Source organism: Coenobita brevimanus, chromosome 61, assembly GCF_032717465.1.
Source record: "Coenobita brevimanus isolate Jiangsu-jjx chromosome 61, ASM3271746v2, whole genome shotgun sequence".
Lineage (NCBI taxonomy): Eukaryota > Metazoa > Arthropoda > Malacostraca > Decapoda > Coenobitidae > Coenobita > Coenobita brevimanus.
The window spans coordinates 31,564,475-31,584,976 of record NC_137014.1 but is presented as its reverse complement, the minus strand read 5'-3'; the positions used below and the strand labels follow the sequence as shown (position 1 = coordinate 31,584,976).

Here is a 20,502-nt window from a genome sequence, read left to right as displayed (position 1 = left end):
TGAGGCCACCCTTTGCGGGATTAGGGCGTCGGGCTATAGATAGATAGATAGTTATAATAAACTGCTGTTGTCACATGTGTTTTTATAACACACATAATATAAACTTCAGGAGAATAAAGAATGGTATATGAACAGATTATTTCTCATATCCTGATCCTAACTTGTCTTATATGTAATCAGTGTCTAAAATTACAGTAGTGCTGAATGAATCCTTATTTACAAAATGCCATTGGTTTAGATGTCAAACACATTAATGCGCTACATACCACATAACAGTAAAGGTGTAGGCATCAAAGTGGATTTAGTGTAACTGATCATAATTACACAACAATTAAAACTTTTCCATTTAGTAAATCATAAAACCGCCCATAATATGCTCAATACCCGCGAAATACGGTTCCAGTAGTCGGATGCTGAATATCTCTATAGGTTAACGTAAAGACTACAGTCAGTTCTGCTGGCCACAACTGATCAAAAGTATCCATGTATTTACAACCATTAACTGACATTCACTGTGCATACGTGATTTTTAATCTTTTTTTTTTCCTTTTCTCACAATTACTGCGTCTTCTCTTCCTACCTTTCCCACACCCATAAGTTTATGACCAATTTTCAAACTACCTAGTAAGCCTCTCTCTCTCTCTCTCTCTCTCTCTCTCTCTCTCTCTCTCTGTGTGTGTGTGTGTTCTTACCTAATTGTTCTTACCTAATTGTATCTTTACAGGAATGAGTCAAGCTCGTATTGTCCCGTGTCTTAGACCATATTTATCGTACATATCCTTAAATTTGTGAATTGTTTTGGCACACACTATTTCATTCGGTAGTGCATTCCATTGATCAATTGCTCTGTTTGGGAAACTGAATTTCCTTACGTCTTTATCACCTCTCTTCTTATGCAGTTTTTTGCAGTGTCCTCTTGCTGATGCTTCTCCATATGTTAAGTAATCATTTATGTCTATTTTCTCCTTTCCTGATATGCACTTAAATAGCATTATCATGTCACCTCTTTTCCTTCTCTCCTGTAGTGTTGGTAGATTCAGTTTATTTAGTCTTTCTTCGTAGCTTAGGTCCCTTAAGCTTGGTATCCATCTTGTAGCGGCCCTTTGAACTTTTTCAATCTTGTCTATATGCTTTTTGAGATGAGGACTCCAGACTATTGATGCATATTCCAAGGTTGGTCTAATGAATGATGTTATTATCCTTCTTAGCATGTCTTCATTTATGTATGTGAATGCTATTCTCATATCTGCAAGCAGTGTATACATGTTCCGTACCTTCTCGCTGATGTGGTCAGCCGGAGATAGTCTGTTATTGATAATCACACCTAGGTCTTTCTCTCTCTCTGATGTGTATAGGGTTTTATTTCCTAACTTATAATCCCAATCAGGTCTTTTTCCACTTTTACCAAACTTGATTACATGACACTTGTCCACATTGAGTTCCATTTGCCATGTACTACTCCATTCATGAAGTTTATTTAATTCTTCTTGTAGCTCCCTACAAGAGTCTGTGCTAGTAATTCTCCTTTGTATTTTTGCATCATCTGCAAACATATTCAGATAGCTCTCATTTCCAGTGTTACTGTTTATATCATTTATGTACACTAGAAACATGATTGGTGCCAGCACCGAACCCTGTGGTACTCCACTAGTCACTTCTTTCCATGATGAGTAGTTTCCTCTTAGTACTGTCCTCATTTCTCTTTTTATGAGAAAGTCTTGCATCCAACAAAACAGTTTGCCTCGAATTCCTCCTTGATGGTACAGCTTCCATAAAAGTCTTTGGTGTGGTACTGTGTCAAAAGCTTTCTTGAAATCTAAATAGATACTGTCCACCCATCCTTCCCTTTCCTGTATTGTGTTTGTTACTCTGTCATAGTAGCTCAACAGATTAGTAACACATGAAACCAAACTGTCTTTCTGTTATCATACTGTGTTCTTCTAGATGATTTACCCAAGCTTTTCTTATAAGTTTTTCTAATACCTTGCTTACAACACTGGTCAGTGATACTGGTCGGTAGTTGAGAGGATTTTGTCTATTTCCTTTCTTGAATAAGGGGACTATATTTGCTTTTTTCCAAATATCAGGTAGTTTCCCTTGACTCGAGGATTTCTTGAAAATTAAAAATAATGGTTTACTTAACTCCTTTGCACATTCTCGTAACACCCAACATGAAATTTCATCAGGACCACTTGCTTTTCCTCTGTCTAATCTACTTAACTCCTCCTGTACTACTTTTTCTGCTATTTGTATATCTGGTAGTATGTGTGGACATGCGTGTTCCACATATTCCCTCTCAAAAATTTTTTCTTCTGTAAAAACTAATTGGAAATTCTTATTTAGTGCTTCACAAATATCTTTCTCTTGTGTATAAGTGATTCCCTCGTCCGTGATGGATTGTATTATATCTTTTACTTTGGTTTTGCTTCTGATATAGCTGTAAAACAGCTTTGGTTGATCACTACTTTTATTTATTATATCCTCCTCAAACTGTTCTTGGGCTTCCCTCCTTATTCTTGTATAGTCGTTTCTTGCCTGTTTGTAATTATTATACGCCCTTTCACTATTGTGTCTTCTGTATCTATTCCACAACAAATCTCTTCTTTCTTTTGATTTTTTACATTCTGTATTGAACCATTTCTATGTGTGTGTGTGTGTGTGTGTGTGTGTGTGTGTGTGTGTGTGTGTGTGTGTGTGTGTGTGTGCGTGCGTGCGTGCGTGCGTGCGCGCGTAATATTGCAAGTTACCCGGCTGGTGGAACATTTAAGTTGGTTGGTAGGTTGGTGTCCGGGTGGGTGGGTCAGATGATGCAGGATGGTGGTTTGACAGGCAGGTTGGGTTGAGTGCGTTGTTTAGGTGAGGTCGTTGGGTTGGTTAAGCTATGTGGGATGGGGCGAGGTTGGTGTACTGTTTAAGTGGGGTGGAAGGGTGTCTACTTGGAAGATGATTTTACGTTGTCCTAATTGAGACAAACTACGGTGAGTGAGGCTGTGATTATGTGCCTTGATAGGTGGGTGAGTAGGTGGATGGGCGGTAGTGAGAATACAGACCCATAGAAATAGGCCAATTGAATGAATAGGTGCAAACTGGGAATAGCTCTGTGTGGAAAATAGGTCCATAAGAGAATACTCAGGAATCATGCTGAAGTAGATACATAGGTTCAGTGGGTTTGCAGTAGGTTCATAGTGAAATACGTCCAGTGGTTAAGATGTCTGTGTTTGAAATGCACGCTTATCAGTGTGAAGTACACGTCCTTGCGTAAAAACTGGCCCACGGGGAAAATAGGCTCATTGCGGGAAATATATCCATGGGTGTACGAGTATGCATTCATGATAGAAACCTACGTCCATTCAGAGATCCTTTTGTCTGTGGGGAAAATTGGCCCATGGGGAAAAAACAGATCAGTGGTATACAAGAGGTGCAAGGGAGTAACAGTTTTATGTAGGAAAGTAGGTTTTCATTTCATTCATTCATTGCCAGACGCCATTTATCCCAGACGGGGTGGCCAAGGGCTTAGAGTTAATTGTTTTACAGGGAAGGGCACTAATCCTCCACCAACCCCACTTAACTGGAAAGTAGGTGCATTTGGAAAATTAGGTCGTGAGGAAGAACAGGTCCACAGGGTAATCTGGTTCATGCAGGGGAAATAATTTTATGTCCATTGAGAAAACTAGGTCCAGCAGGTGAAAATAGGTCCAAGGGGGAAAATACACCGGTGGAGGAGATTACCCATAGATGAAGCCGGAAATGGACTTATGTGCTCGCAACTGTAAAACGTGTTCTCTTTCACTACGATGAATCTTGTATAAGTCATTATTATCGCAGCAACATAATTTAAATGAGCATAATAAGTCCATGTAGGAATTACATGCTTCTCCATGGGGATAAATTATGTCCATATTGAAAAATAAGTCCATGAGGAAAATAGGTCCATGGCTCTACCCAGGTCCCTGTAGGCAACCTGTGGGTAACCTAGATACATACGAAATAAGTCCATGGCGAAATTAGTCCCATGTGACGAAATAGGTTCATGAGAGAAATAAGCCCATTGAGAAAAGCCAGTGTATGTGGATAATTTCTCTCTCTCTCTCTCTCTCTCTCTCTCTCTCTCTCTCTCTCTCTCTCTCTCTCTCTCTCTCTCTCTCTCTCTCTTCTGTCTGTCTGTCCGTCTTTGGAAGTACTGCATCAACGATTATTAGGTAATGGTAGTTATAATATTGACGTTATTAACTTTAATGTACAGTATACTGGCATGCCTCAAATCCTACAAGTCAAGTCTCCAGGTACTTGAGGACATTGAGGTGGGGATGTATACAGCCGCCACAAGAATTCCGGTTTTAAAGTGAAATCCATTTTATGCCAAAAGACATCACAGTCTATAATAAAGGTGGCTGGAAATGGGTATATATAAAGTACTACAGACATTTTCGATCTTGTTTCTTCTGAGAGTCTACTAACTAGATTCGTCGACCGCATGACCTGTGTCCCACCTGTGTCAAAGACGGATTCAAAAATGGCTGTGGTGAACAAAATATTGTGCATGAAAGGCTAAAAGTCTAGTGTGTGTGTGTGTGTGTGTGTGTGTGTGTGTGTGTGTGTGTGTGTGTGTGTGTGTGTGTGTGTGTGTGTGTGTGTGTGTTCTTACCTAATTGTTCTTACCTAACTGTATCTTTACAGGAATGAGTCAAGGTAGTACTGTCCCGTGTATTAAACCACTTTTATCATATATATTCTTGAATTTATGAATAGTTTTGGCACACACTACTTCATTCGGTAGTGCATTACACTGATCAACTGCCCTATATGGGAAACGGAATTTCCTTACGTCTTTATCACCTCTCTATTTACGCAGTTTTTTGCAATGTCCTCTTGCTGATGCTTCCCCATATGATATATATTCATTTATGTCTATTTTGTGTTTCTCTGAGATGCACTTATATACCATAATCATGACTCCCCTTCTTCTCTCCTGCAGCGTTGGTAGATTCAATCTTTCCAGTCTTTCTCCATAGCTTAGATCTCTTAAGCTTGGTACCCATCTTGTGGCTGCCCTTTGTACTTTTTCAATCTTGTCTATATCTTTTTTATGAGATGAGGATTCCAAACTACTGATGCATACTCCAGGGTTGGTCTGATGAATGATCTTATTATCTTCCTTAGCATATCTTCATTTATAGACAGTATATGAATGCTGTTCTCATATTAGCAAGCAATGTATCCATGTTACGTATCCAATCACTGATGTGATCATCTGGAGATAGTCTGTTATTGATAATTACTCCTAGGTCCTTCTCCCTTTCTGATATGTGTAGGGTTGATCTTTCTAACTTATAATCCCAATCTGGTCTTTTCTCACTTTTACCAAATTTAATTACATGACACTTATCCACATTATATTTCATTTGCCATTTACTGCTCCAAGCATGAAGCTTGTTCAATTCCTCTCGCAGCTCTTTGCAAGAATCTGTGTTAGTAATTTTCCTTTGAATTTTTGCATCATCCGCAAACATATTTAGATAGCTTCCATTTCCAATGTTACTGTCTATGTCATTTTTATATACTAGAAACATAACTTGTGCCAGCACTGAGCCCTGTGGCACTCCGCTGATCACTTCCCTCCATGATTAATAATTTCCCCTACCCCTGGGGGTAGCGAGGGTTTTCAAGAATACTCCCCCAGTATCCCTGCTTGTCGTAAAAGGCGACTAAAAGGGTTGGCGGAGGGTTAGTGCCCCTCCCCGGAAAACAACTAACTAAAAAAACAAACAATAAGCCTCGGACAAGGACTGACCAAACGATGACGACCAAGGACCGGACAAAGGACATGGTAATTGGAACTTGGAATGTAAGGGGAGCGAATGATGAGGTGAAAGAGAGAGAGATTGTCCAAGTGCTTGAGGGTGCGAAAGTGGATGTATGTGGAATAACTGAAACAAAATGGCGAGGAGAAAGTGTGAGACAATGGGAGTATGGATGGGGTATATGTGCAGGAGTAGGTGAGAATGAGAGGGCAAAGGAAGAGTATGTATAGTTGTGAGTAAAAGATGGAAGAGGAGCATAAGACAGTATGGATCAGTTGGGTCAAGGATTGTATGGGTAAAGTTGAAAGTTGGAATACAAATGTGGGCGATTGTGTGTGTGTATGCACCAACGCAAGATCGTGCTAGAAGAGTGAGAGAAGAGTTCTGGACAAATGTAGAAATGTGCATGGAAAAGTTTGGAAGGAATGAGAGAGTGTTTTTGATTGGGGATATGAATGGTAAAGTTGGGAATGTGAAGGTGGATGGAATAGTTGGTGAGTGGGGTGTGCTTGCTGAGATACATGAGAATGGGAGTGCGTTAGTGGACATTTGTGCTGGGAGGGGGTTGGTGATAGCCAATACCCTCTTCAGGCACAAAATGATCCACAGGTATACATGGCGAGTGATAAGAAGGGTGGGTGATGAACTGAATGAAAGGAAGGCAATGATTGATTATGTGTGTGTGGATGAAAGGATGCGAAGATGTGTAAAGGATGCAAGAGTGTATAGAGGTTGGGGGAGTGGACTTTCTGACCACTACTTGGTGGTGGCCAGAATTAGAATTCAAGTAAGATGGAGGAATAGAAGAAGGGAAAGACGAAAGGAAGGAGTAATTGCAAGGAGAGTGGAAAGGTTACAAGAGGATGAGAAAAAGGCAGAGTATAAGAGAGAAGTGGAGGAACGATTGGGCAAATATGAACTGGAGCAGATGGGAGACGTGGAAAGTGTGTGTAGCATATTTACAGAAGAAATATGTGCAGCATGTGATGTGGTGTGTGGAAGGAAGAGAAGACGGAGGGGGGTGCAAGGAACAGCGTGGTGGACTGAAGAGGTGAAACAGGCTGTGGCACAAAAGAAGAAAGCATACAATGAATGGATGAGAAATAGGGGCGTGGAAGAAGTTGAGAGGCGGAAGAGAGAGTTATATGTAGAAAGAAAGAGAGAGGTGAAAAGATTAGTAAGAGAGAGTAAGAACAGAGTGGATGAGGAATTTGGAAGGAATTTGAGTGTAAAGTGGAGGGACTGTAAGAAAATGTTCTGGAGAGAGGTGAAAAGAGTAAGACAGGGTGGAAGTGAAGTTAGCAGGGGAGTGAAAGATAAAAATCGTAGATTACTAGTGGAGAAGGGAGAAAAAGTGAGCAGATGGACAGAACACTTTAAGGAATTGTTGAACGTAGAGGATGGAAGTAATGCGAGTATAAGTGGCTGGGGAATGGCTGGGAGAAGGAAGGAGGTGAGAAGACAGGAAGAAATCAGTAGGATAGAAGTTGTGGAAGCAATGAAGAAAGCCCCAGGAATTGATGAAGTGTGTGGTGAAATGCTGAAACATGGGGGAGTGATAGTAGTAGAATGGATGTGGAAGATGTGCAGATTGGCCTGGGAGGAAGGTAGAGTCCCGGAGGATTGGAAATCAGGTATAATTATTCCCTTGTACAAAGAAAAAGGGGAAAAAGAAGTGTGTGGTAATCATAGGGGCATTTGTCTTCTTAGTATAATAGGAAAAGTGTATGGTAGGATACTTATTGACAGAGTTAGAGAAAGAACAGAGAAATTAGTTGGAGAAGAACAGGAAGGATTTAGGAAGGGAAGAGGCTGTGTAGATCAGATATTCATTCTTAGATCTTTAGTGGAAAAGTTTATAGAGAAGGGAAAGAAGTTGTATGCGGCTTTCATGGATTTGGAGAAAGCATATGATAGGGTGGATAGACAAGGATTGTGGAAAGTGTTAAGAATATATGGAGTAGATGGGAAGTTGTTGAATGCTGTGAAGAGTATGTACGATGGTGCAAAGGCTGCAGTGCGTGTGGATGGTGAACTAAGTGAATTTTTCTCTTAGAAAGTTGGTTTGAAACAGGGATGTGTCATGTCTCCATGGTTGTTCAATCTGTACATGGATGGGGTAATAAAAGAGGTACAAGGTAGGGTAGTGGATGTTGGAGTGGCCCTGGTGAGAGAGGATAGTGTTTGGAAACTCCCTGTACTGTTGTTTGCAGATGATACTGTGTTGTTGAGTGAAGACGAAGGGGAGCTGCAAGGCTTGGTGGATGAGTTTGAGAGAGTGTGTAAGAAACGGAATCTAAAGGTGAATGTAGGGTAGAGTAAAGTGATGGTCTTTGAGAGAGGTGAAGTCAGTGAATGTACAGCGAGGTTGGATGGTGAGGAATTGGAAAATGTGAGTACGTTTAAGTACATGGGTAGTGTGATGAGTAAGGATGGAGGTTTGGAGGGTGAAGTGCTTGAAAGGGTACAGCAGGGAAGAAAGGTTGCTGGTTCTTTGAAAGTGATAAGAAACAGGGAAGTGAGAATGGAAGTGAAAAAGTTACTACATGACAGTATTGTGATACCAACTCTAACGTACGGAAGTGAAGCTTGGACGTTGTTGGAAGGACACAAGTCAAGAGTGAGAGCAGTGGAAATGAGTTATTTAAGAGGAGCATGTGGAGTCACATGGAGAGATAGGCTGACTAATGAGGATATAAAGGAGCGTTGTGGTGTTGATGTGGATGTGATAGGAAGCGTTATGAGGAACACACTGAGGTGGTTTGGCCATGTGGAGGGGATGGAGGGTGAAAGACTGACGAAGAGAGTGTATGTGAGTGAGGTGGAGGGGGGAAGAGGGAGGGGGAGGCCGAGGATGAGATGGAGGGATGGGGTGGAGAGGTATATGAGAGAGGGGGGTGAGTTGGGAGCAGGGCAGTGAAATGGCTGGGGACAGGGCGACTTGGAGGCGATTTGTTTGTAGTCACCCCAAACGGGATTGAGGCGTCTGGCAATAGATAGATAGATAGATTGTTCTCATTTCCTTTATTCTGAGAAAATCCTGCATTCAACAGTAGAGATTGCCTTGGATACCTCCTTGATGGTACAGTTTCCATAAAAGTCTTTGGTGCGGTACTCTGTCAAGTACTTTTTTAAAATCTAAATAGATATTGTCCACCCATCCTTCTTTTTTCTGTAATGGTTCTGTAACTCTATCAGGGTAGCTTAACAGATTTGTAACACATGAGTTTCCCTTCCTGAAACCGAACTGCCTCTCTGTTATCATACCGTGTTCTAGATGTTTTACCCAAACTTCCTTTATCAGCTTTTCTAGTATCTTAAAACACTGGTCAGTGATACTGGTCGGTAGTTGAGTGGATCCTGTCTGTTCCCTTTCTTGAATAGGAGAACAATGTTTGCTTTCTTCCAAATGTCATGTAGTTTACCTTGACCTAAGGATTCCTTAAATATTAAATACAATAGTCTGCTTAGCTCTTCTTCACATTCATGTAGCACCGAACCTGAAATTCCGTCAGGACCATTTGTTTTCCTTTGTCCAATTTACGTAACTCTTTCGATCCTTCTTTTTCTGATATTTACATATCTGGTAATACGTGTGGGCATGCATATTCCATATCATCTCTCAAAATTTCTTTCTTTTGTAAAAGGTGATTAAAAGTGTGTGTGTGTGTGTGTGTGTGTGTGTGTGTGTGTGTGTGTGTGTGTGTGTGTGTGTGTGTGTGTGTGTGTGTGTGTGTGTGTGTGTGTGTGTGTGTGTGTGTGTGTGTGTGTGTGTGTGTGTGTGTGTGTGTGTGTGTGTGTGTGTGTGTGTGTGTGTGTGTGTGTGTGTGTGTGTGTGTGTGTTCTTACCTAATTGTATCTTTACAGGAATGAGTCAAGCTCGTACTGTCCCGTATCTTAAACCATATTTATCGTACAGTCGTCAGCACAAATTCGCTGCAAGCCTGCTCTTGTGATGTGGGTCGTTTTGTCTGGCAACAGTGTATGGGAACTAGTTGCCACACAGGCTTTTTTTTTTTTAACGCTTTAAAGACTTATTTGTAAGAATTAGTTCTATAAATCGCCCCAAATGCAATATTCTTTATATCTGATTAGCATAATAATGTGCAAAAGACGGCGGAAAAATGTTGTGGAATGAAGAAACTTTAGCTCTCTCCCTCCGTGCTCGGATGTTTCGGCCACGGACGTTTGGTCCACGAACGTTTCAGCCATGGGCCACCACCCTAGGACGTTTTGGGCCTACGTTAGGTTAGGCTAGATTTGGTAAGGTTCACAACACTTCACACTTCAAAACGTCCTAGGTTGGTGGCCCATGGCCTAAACGTCCGTGGCCGAAACGTTCTACATTCTTCTCCCTCGTACCCCTTCCGATGTCCCTCTCCAACCTCCCCCTCTTCCCCCCCCCTCCCCCTTCTTTCCTTCATTTCCACTCTCTTCTCTCTCTGCCCTGTCTAACTTATATTATCCACGGCGCTAATCTGTGTAATGAATTGCACTTTTCTCTATTTCATGTCTATTCCTGTAACTTTTTCGCTCCTCAACATTCGAGAGTTTCTTGCCATGAAACAGTCCTTTTCTCCCACTCTCTTCTCCAAACATGATGCAGCAGTTCGAAACATTATTGATTCTGATCCTACATCATGAAGCTGTGAACAAAATGAACATTTTCCTAGGGAAGAGAGAGGGCAAGCAATAGGAGGAAGGGGCACAAATGTTTGTTCAATTTCATCAACTGAAATAATATTCACCGACTGCCTGGCTCACTCAAAAAAAAAAAAAAAAAAAAAAAAAAAGGAATACGTCATAAGAACGAGACCTCAAACGTTTCTGTATCTTGCGGCTGTTGGTTGTGACAAGGGGTGAAGAAAAGAATGACAATTGGAATAAAAGGAGCGGGAATGGGACTCGAACAGGAAGGAATATTGATAATTAACCTTGGATATTGTTAGTTTTATTAAAGTATTGCAAGCAATTGAAAACAGGACTGGCTGGGTTTAGTAACCCGTCACGAGAGAATTGCGATGCACCAGTCGGGTTAGTGTCGTTGATAAAAGAATGAAGGTAGAGAGGGTGGGGAGAGGAGAAAGTGGAGAGGCATGAATGTGGGTGGGAGGTAGGAGGGAGAGGGAGGGGTGGGGAGGAATTCAGGAGTAAGGGGGAGAGAGGGGAAGGGAGTTTAGACACGGTTATAATTAGGAATATCAAAGTATTGCGCTCATACGTCGTTCCATAACATTCTTCTGCCAACTCCTTCATTAGATACCGTACAGTATAGCCTACGGAATATTGTACTCTAGGCGGTCTCTATAGTAGCCGCAGCGATAAATGAACGCTGTGGTGGGGCAGCCGGGATGACCGGGGATTCCCCCACTGTAGCCATATCCACATGTCACCGACCATCGGGCCGCTGCAGTCTCCCGCTCCATGATCCTTACCCTGTGTCTCTGGCTTTCTCTTTCTCTCTCGGTTTCTATATAAACTGGTGTATTTCCGAAACTAATTATGAAATTATTATGAATTTTGTTCTACACCACCTTTGAGGTAAAAATCAAGGAGAGTTTTCTGTCTAAAGGTTTCCCCCCCCTCCTAAATGTGGCATATGAGCGGGGGAGTGCGGCCTTGCCGATACCCCCGCCTGACCTATAATTATACACTCGCCAGAACTGACCTGCCCTCAGACAAGGGGGGGGAAACCTTTATACAGAAAACTCTCCTTGATTTTTACCTCAGTGGTGGTGTGGAACAAAAGTCATAATAATTTCATAATTAGTTTCGGAAATACAGCAGTTTATATAGAAACCGAGAGAGAAAGAGAAAGCCAGAGACACAGGGTAAGGATCATGGAGCGGGGCTGCAGCGGCGGCCGATGGTCGGTGACATCCTACCTCTATGGTCGGTGACATGTGGATATGGCTACAGTGGGGGAATCCCCGGTCATCCCGGCTGCCCCACCACAGCGTTCATTTCTCGCTGCGGCTACTATAGTACCACTTCTTAAAAACACGTCTTTAAAGTGTATAAAAATCTATGTGGCAAATAGTCCCCTTACACTGTTGCCAGACAAAAGGACTCACATCACACGAGTAGACTTGCAGCGAATTTGTGCTGACGACTGTACATATCCTTAAAATTGTGAATTGTTTTGGCACACACTATTTCATTCGGTAGTGCATTCCACTGATCAATTGCTCTATCTGGGAAACTAAATTTCCTTACGTCCTTATCACCTCTCTTCTTATGCAGTTTTTTGCAGTGTCCTCTTGCTGATGCTTCCCCATATGTTAAGTAATCATTTATGTCTATTTTCTCCTTCCCTGATTTGCATTTATATAGCATAATCATGTCATCTCTTTTCCTTCTCTCCTGTAGTGTTGGTAGATTCAGTTTATTTAGTATTTCTTCGTAGCTTAGGTCCCTTAAGCTTGGTACCCATCTTGTAGCGGCCCTTTGAACTTGTTCAATCTTGTCTATGTGATTTTTGAGATGAGGACTCCAGACTACTGATGCATACTCCAGGATTGGTCTGATGAATGATGTTATTATTTTTCTTAGCATGTCTTCATTTATGTATGTGAATGCTATTCTCATATTTGCAAGCAGTGTATACATGTTCCGTACCTTCTCACTGATGTGGTCAGCCGGAGATAGTCTGTTATTGATAATCACACCTAGGTCCTTCTCTCTGATGTGTGTAGGGTTTTATTTCCCAACGTATAATCCCAATCGGTCTTTTTCCACTTTTACCGAACTTGATTACATGACACTTGTCCACATTGAATTCCATTTGCCATGTATTACTCCATTCATGAAGTTTACTTAATTCTTCTTGTAGCTCTTTACAAGAGTCTGTGTTAGTAACTCTCCTATGTATTTTTGCATCATCTGCAAACATATTTAGATAGCTTTCATTTCCAGTGTTACTGTCTATATCATTTATATACACTAAAAACATGATTGGTGCCAGCACTGAGCCCTGTGGTACTCCGCTAGTTACTTCTTTCCATGATGAGTAATTTCCCCTTAGTACTGTTCTCATTTCTCTTCTTATGAGAAAATCTTGCATCCAACAATACAGTTTGCCTCGAATTCCTCCTTGATGTTAGAGTTTCCATAAAAGTCTTTGGTGTGATACTGTGTCAAATGCTTTCTTGAAATCTAAATAGATACTGTCCACCCATCCTTCTCTTTCCTGTAATGTGTCTGTTACTCTGTCATAGTAGCTCAACAGATTAGTAACACATGATTTTCCTTTTCTGAAACCAAACTGTCTTTCTGTTATCATATTGTGTTCTTCTAGATGATTTACCCAGGCTTTTCTTGTAAGCTTTTCTAATACCTTGCTTACAACACTGGTTAATGAAACTGGTCGGTAGCTGAGTGGATTTTGTCTATTCCCTTTCTTGAATAAGGGAACAATGTTTGCTTTCTTCCAAATATCAGGTAGTTTACCTTGAATCAAGGATTTCTTGAAAATTAAAATTAATGGTTTACTTAACTCCTTTGCACATTCACGTAGTACCCAACATGAAATTTCATCAGGACCACTTGCTTTTCCTTTGTCTAATTTACTTAGCTCCTCCTGTATTACTTTTTCTGATGTTTGTATATCTGGTAGTATATGTGGGCATGTATGTTCCACATAATCCCTCTCAAATTTTTTTTCCTCTGTAAAAACTGTGTGTGTGTGTGTGTGTGTGTGTGTGTGTGTGTGTGTGTGTGTGTGTGTGTGTGTGTGTGTGTGTGTGTGTGTGTGTGTGTGTGTGTGTGTGTGTGTGTGTGTGTGTGTGTGTGTGTGTGTGTGTGTGTGTGTGTGTGTGCACGCTTTAAGATCACTTGCGTGTGCACCATAAAGTACAGTATATCTTTGCGGAAGTGGAATCGCATACTTTACCTATTGTATGTATGAAGTAGAAATGAATTTTACTGGATATTAGTTCAACTGACCATCCAGTTTTACAACACTCAGTCAAGAGCTAAGTCCTCATAGCCCTTCCAGTCTGATTACACTTGGCAATCACCCGAGATGAAACGTGTTAGGAATCTTTTTGAGGTTAGAGTCAATCCATCATGGTTTGTTACTGTGCTCATCGAATCTGCTGTGGTTATGGATCTTTGCAAAGTTAAAATAAAAGCATTATAGTTAGGCAGTGTACGCACCGAAACATACTGTCCAGCATAACAGCCCGTGTGATCCGTAGCACTGGGCAGCGCGAAGACGAAGGATCCCATCTTGTCACTCACATCATGGTACGACTGTAGCTTCAACGGCAACCATTTGTCAGGCTTCAGAGCAGGTGCGTGACTTATCCCATCACTTGTCTTTATCACCTGTTGGCCAGTGAATAACAATTACATCATGTCTTATTCACCCATTTCCCACCATTTATTATCACCTGTTGGACAGTGACTAATATAATCTACATCATGTCTTAATCGCGTGTTTCTCAGTAAGTTAAGCAATCTACATCATCAATATGCCCATTTTTCAGTTAGAGAATTACATGATCTATATACGTATGTGTGGATTCATCAGTTATTATATCACTCAGTTAATCATAATGTGTCATTGTACGACAAAGTTCTAGGATAAATCGAGATGAATCCTGATGGGTTGAGCAGCTACGGGTGGGAAAATGCTGCTTCAATAATTGTTTGACAGTGGGATTTATAGTGTTTACAAGACCAGGTATCAGTTATGAAACACTAACAGCTTCGATAGTTATGAAGCAGTAACAGCTTTGATTAATGCAGTGTATTATTCATTTTGTACACACAGTTAATATTTGTCACAGTTGTGCATAGTCAAGTAAAGTGTATTTCAGGTACAAGAAACTATAAGGTCTCTGCTAGAAGAGTGCTTACTGCATACAAGTGTAACACTCGTCAGTGCATACTTTGTCGTTCACAGCTGGTGGGCTTGTGTTGAACGGGTTTTCAAAGTCAGTTTCCTGGAAAGGATGTTTGGCTCCTCCACCTTTTTCCTCAGTTTCCACATCTTCCAATAGAAACTGTGCCAGCTTCTTCTTTTCAGCTACACTCAATTTCTTTACCTCATGGTGAATAACTCGCTCATTAGCTCGTTGTTCCCTGTTAATATGAAGGAGATTCAAAGTTGAGTATACTAAATATATAAGCACACACATAGCAAGTGAAATTCTCTTGCTTGTGGTGCAGTGCAGTACATAAATGCAGCGTTTCAGTGGCGTATATGGGGGGGGGGATTCGGCCATGGTCCCCCCCTTTTTGTCCCAGTAGGCCTACATATCTGCAGATCTAAATACGTATACAAGTAATCAGTGAATTCAGCCGTTAAAATAGGCTGCTTGATTTCAAATGACCTACTCTCAAACGACCCTAGCGAGTAAGCACTTACTCATTCACTCACTCAATCTCTCTCTCTCTCTCTCTCTCTCTCTCTCTCTCTCTCTCTCTAAGTCATTAATGAGAGTTTTAGTTTAATTTTTTAAATGTTTGATCTAAAAATGAACACTGCAACTTCCAGGAGTGAAGGAATCAACAATTATATATTATGATCTAGCATTTTTTTTTTTTTAATACATACTGGGTACTGCAGAATTCCCTAATTAAATATTTTTCAAACAACTCATTTTTGTTCTAGCCAAGATACATAAGCTTCTTTATACTGTTTTGCCATTCAGTATCAAATTAAAGCAATACATCCCTCCTGAGCCCTCAAAATGCCCCTAAAAATGCTTAATTTCCAAAAAATTTTCTGGGGGGGGCTTACAGCGCCCCCTGGTACCCCCAGCTGTAGAGGCTCGCTTCGCTTGCCCCCGCCTTTAAAAAATCCTGGGTTCACCCCTGTGCCCCCCCCCCCCTTTCCATGAACCTATATACGCCACTGCAGCGTTTTCAGCGAAGGCGAAAGCGATTAAACACCCACCCAACATTATTATAACAAATATGGAGAACAAAGCTGCTACCGGTACTAATTCAATCAATAAAATGTTTGAATGATGTTAACTAGAGACAAATTCAAGGAATAAATGGGTGAAGGAAAGCTCAATGACATCTTTAACGATAAATGGCAGAAGGAAGCTCACCCGAGTTCAGTATGGGATATAAAACGTCCTAAAATTCAAGTGATATATGTTTGACTATAATGGCTCACCACATGTCGATAGCATCCATGCCACAGAGCACCGTCTTGCCCACCATCTGGCGTAGCACCTCATTGGACGGCCCCATCACCCAGCCTGCCTTCCCGTCCCTCAGCAGCCGCTCTATACCCAGATCGGTCTGGCAAGGGGGGCGGAGGAGTAATTACAATGCTGTAGTATAACTGGGTGGTCCAAGTATTGCTTCCCCTTAGTTTAAGGGATAAACGATATTTTATGCAAAGAAAAAAAAAGGCTGCAGGCCTGAAAGTTATTATTTCCAGGAAAAGGTAAACAAAAGAGAACCTAATTCAAGCTCCGTTCACTTCGAGATACCCAGACACATTGTATTTAAAAGCCCAGAGGTCACAGACAGAGGGAAATATAGACTATGGAAGACACTTAGAGATGCCCTAATGCATACATGAAGGACTGAAAGTATCAGTTATCTTGCATTAGCGAGTAGAACAAGGGGGTAATGTACGTAAAATAATCTAAACAAGGGTTTCTCAATCTTTTTTTTGCTCATGGTCCCCTTTCGTGCTTTATTTACCTCTGTGACTCCCCTCACAGCCACTGCTAGATGGATAAGCAATGGCGCAATCTGAATCTAACCTTCAAATCATATCTTGTGATAGAAAAAAATAGTAATCAGATACAATGGAATGTCCACGTTGAAGGTAGTATATAGCGACTACCCTTACGTTGATTGAATGTGTTTGAGTTGCCAGGCTTTGCCACCTCAGAGTGTTTTAAAGTTTGTCTCTCGTGAACATAAAATTTCACGTAATACAAACTGTCTTTTTTTTTATGTATTGTAAATTATAGCAGTTTTCAATATTTATGATGCTGAAATTAGCACAGAGAATGAAATGTAAGGATTATGAAAAACTGATCATACGCCTAGCAGATTGGTCTAGGAGGCCCCCTTAGAAACTTACTATGACACTCTAATGTTCCATTTTTCCAATATGGCCCCATAGAAATATGGCAAGGCTCCCTTGGGTGCCACGTAGAGAACCACTCAGTAAACAATTTTAACACATCCTCACCTTGTATCCAGATCCACCAGTGGCCTGCAGCATCTTATCACTCACATGAGACACCACCTTTGCTGCCGTGAACTTAATCTGCATTGCCCAGTGCAGCAAGGGGCCCCTGAGTATAGACGTTAAAAATTATTGTATATTCTCTAACTGGTGATCAATAGAATTTTAAGGGAAGTTAATGTGGACAGAGTATAGATGTACAAACAGATAAAAACTGACTGAAATGACAATATCTCTACTTGCCCGGCTTGTTTCTTGATGTCTTTGAATACGAACCACACGTTTGTGCACGTGAGTTTGTCCCTTCCACTGGTACACATGGTCAAGTTCAAGTGAAAATGGTATAGACAGAGATGAGGATTCGCTGAACTGAGTCAAACTCTTTCTGGCCTGGCTTGTTTATTGATGTCTTTAGAGATGGACTGAGATGGCGAGATGGCAAATCTAGGCCAACATAAAGTGGACAGAGTACAGAAAGGCCAAATTAATACATAGACAGAAAAGGTACAACTCGATGAACTGAGAATAACTGTTACTCGCCAGGCTTGTTTTCTTGAGGTCTTTAAATATGGATTAATCGTTACTGTTTGTGAGTTGGTCCGTCGCACTGATTAACACTAGTAAATTTAGGTCAAGTAAAGTGAGAAGGGTATAGATGAAAAGATAAGTAGGTAATGCGTGGCTACTCTGATTATAACTGTCACTTGCCTGGCCGTCTTCTTTAGGTCTTTATATATGGACCAGTCGTTGTTGTTTGTGACTTGGTCCAGCACACCGGCCACCATGAAGGTCATCGCACGAGAGGCGGTCACATCGCACATGGCCTCACCAAAGTAATCCTGGGAGAAAAAAAAAATTAGTCAGAAGTTGCTTTGGAAATTTCGGTGGCACATTTTCCTTAGCAACTTATTCTGCTGTATGTTCCTGATGAAAACAAGTAATCCTGGGAGGAAAAAAAAATAGGAATCGCATTCTATGTACTCGTAGTTCTGAAGAGTTCGTGACATCCCTTCCTTATCGATTTATTTTGCACATTATACATCAATAATTTTGAAAGAAGACAATTATCCCTCAATCCGAAGACTTATTTTGCTACCTTCAAGCTCTTTTATTTCACTGAGAGAGAGAGAGAGAGAGAGATCAGTTTGTGAAGGGGCTGATGGAGACTGTTTCTAACCCGGAGGTAGCAAGAATTAACTATATTAATATGTCATCAGACTGAAAAGAATTGCCACCGGAATCAGTGGTGCTATATACTCCGTAACACACCTTCCATGACGAGTTATTTTGCCTATTTATCCCTCAGTAACCTTCAGAATTCTGTACTGTTTCGGAGATTTCGTAATACTTCTTCCTTAACGACTTCATTCACACAACGTATTTATTATCGACTTGCATATGTCTCAAGCAACTATGTTGACAAGAGAATTATAATGACTAACATACAAGAGAATGTGTATGACGTATTATGCAAAATAAATCACTAAGGGAGAGGTGTTATGAAGCCTCTGATGGTCCCTACAACGCAGCCCTAACTCCTTCAATCTAGTGATGCCATTCATTGGAAGAATGATACCCATTTGAAATCTTGTTTACTGACAAGATACAACTGTTTGGTGCTGGAGAAGGCATTAATATAACTGGGCGACTGAACTGCCTGGTCATACTAACATCCCACAACTACCACCTATTCCCCTCAAGGAGAATGGTGAACTTCAGAAGGGCATCTTAATCCTGCAGCCCAACGGGTTCACGTTTCAAATGAGCCAGGAACCAAAGTCTCTCATCTACTACCCTATCCCCCGAATGTAAGATCGCGGACTGCAAAGGGCAACTTATGCCTGCAGTCCACCGTGTTTACGTTTCCGACAAGACTACGGCCATAACAACAACAGAAGCAGCAGCAACAGCAACAGCAGCAGCAGCAGCAACAACAACAACAGCAGTAACAGCAGCAGCAGCAGCAGCAGCAGCAGAAACAGCAACAGCAGCAGCGGCGCGGTAGCAGCAGCAGTAGTAGTTGTAGTCTGGGCTCGATGTGAACCCTCTTTAGATATTCTTTTCTCTTGCGGTCTCCAGATGATTTTATTCAGCTCTGGAGTGACTTTTCGAACTGGATGGATCAGATATTGTCGTGACAAACAACCTTCAGTACAACAGGTTTTTCCTAAGTCGAATAAAATTGAATGTTAGAAGCAAAAGTAAACTATCAAGGACATTACCTAGATGCATGGGGTTGATGACCCTCGAGCAGTCCATTTTTTTTTTTTTTTTTTTTTTTTTTACGCCGTGTCCCTTTTCTACGATAAGGGCTGAGGCGTTGCCCCTGGGTAGAGGACTTTGGTTTTGGAGCGTGTAGCACTTTATGACCGGATGCCCTTCCTAATGTCTGCCAATTACACTTGGGAGGATTCGAACCTCCGACCCTTCGGTCAGAGCGCTGTAACCCACTGAGCCACAGCTGCTACAACCAGCTAGGTGACAGGAGAAAGCTACCTCTCCGGGCAGGACAGCTTACCCGGGCGCGGCTCAAACTCACAAAACTTCGGTCTTGAGTCAGGCGCTGTACCACTGAGCTGCCATGCCCCTAAAGCAAAAATTATTGCATCATCATCATCATCCAGACGTTTCTCAGCTAAGGATGGTGTTAGGTAAGGTCCAGAGCTCGAGGAAAAAACTGACAGAGAGAGAACTAGCAGGTCTAATAAAAAAAAATAAAAAAAAAAAGGTCACACTCTTATTCATTCACCAATAAAACCATTCGGAATCCTGCCCACATCTCACAGGCATTAACATCCACACAAACGCGCTACATATTACCTATCAACTATTTCATTTAGATAAAAATACAATCGCCTGTCCACCGACCTGGATGGTGGGGTAGTCACACACTCGCATGCCAACGTCTGCGTGCGCCTTGCGAGTGACGTGTTTGCGTGCCACGTCCATTGAGCCCAGAGCTATGCCATTCCAGCAGGCAGACGTGTTCAGCAGGAAGTAAGGGTCCACGCATTCATCGTTGCTCTGGTTAAAACAAAGGAGGAAGAATTGTCGCATAGTGTTTTCTCAAACTAAATGATGAAAGGTTAATATAGTATCTTATCTAAACAAAGAATCGCTACCGACCATGGAACTGAGTACTCATCTTCACTTCGACTAAAATGAAGACGAGAGAATATTGGTTTGATCTCAGAGTCAATATACTGTAGTCTGTTCTTACAGTAAATGAAGAAGAGCGAATCTATTCTGTTCTCAAGAGTGAATGATTATAGTTAGAACGGTACATTCGAACACTAAGTATGCTGCAGTGCACAGAGTATTAATTTATGTTTATTACAGTTTATGAATCATCCCTAACCAATTCTATATAGCGTGTTTTTTTTTTTTTTTTACTGTGCTATATTTTACAGTAAACAGTTATGTTTGATAGAGTGGAGAGGGTCACTCCATCGCCATAACAACCTCTTGGGTTTTGATGAAATGCTATCACTCTGTCTTTGGTCATGGTCATGTGATACGCTGTCACCTGAGGCT

At 41.3% G+C, this 20,502-nt stretch overlaps 1 protein-coding gene across 1 annotated transcript in view; it reads right to left on the bottom strand.

Moving 5' to 3' along the window:
* The window catches only part of LOC145403631 (uncharacterized), a 109,665-nt gene that overhangs the window by 56,062 nt on the left and 33,101 nt on the right, over positions 1–20,502 (bottom strand). Inside the window, exons 6-11 of the mRNA XM_080275310.1 lie at positions 19,837–19,992; positions 17,677–17,807; positions 16,972–17,077; positions 15,934–16,061; positions 14,696–14,888; positions 13,959–14,129 (exon numbers count right to left, since the gene is read on the bottom strand). Of these exons, the coding sequence (XP_080131436.1) occupies positions 13,959–14,129; positions 14,696–14,888; positions 15,934–16,061; positions 16,972–17,077; positions 17,677–17,807; positions 19,837–19,992 (885 nt within the window). The remainder of the gene's footprint in view (positions 1–13,958; positions 14,130–14,695; positions 14,889–15,933; positions 16,062–16,971; positions 17,078–17,676; positions 17,808–19,836; positions 19,993–20,502) is intronic.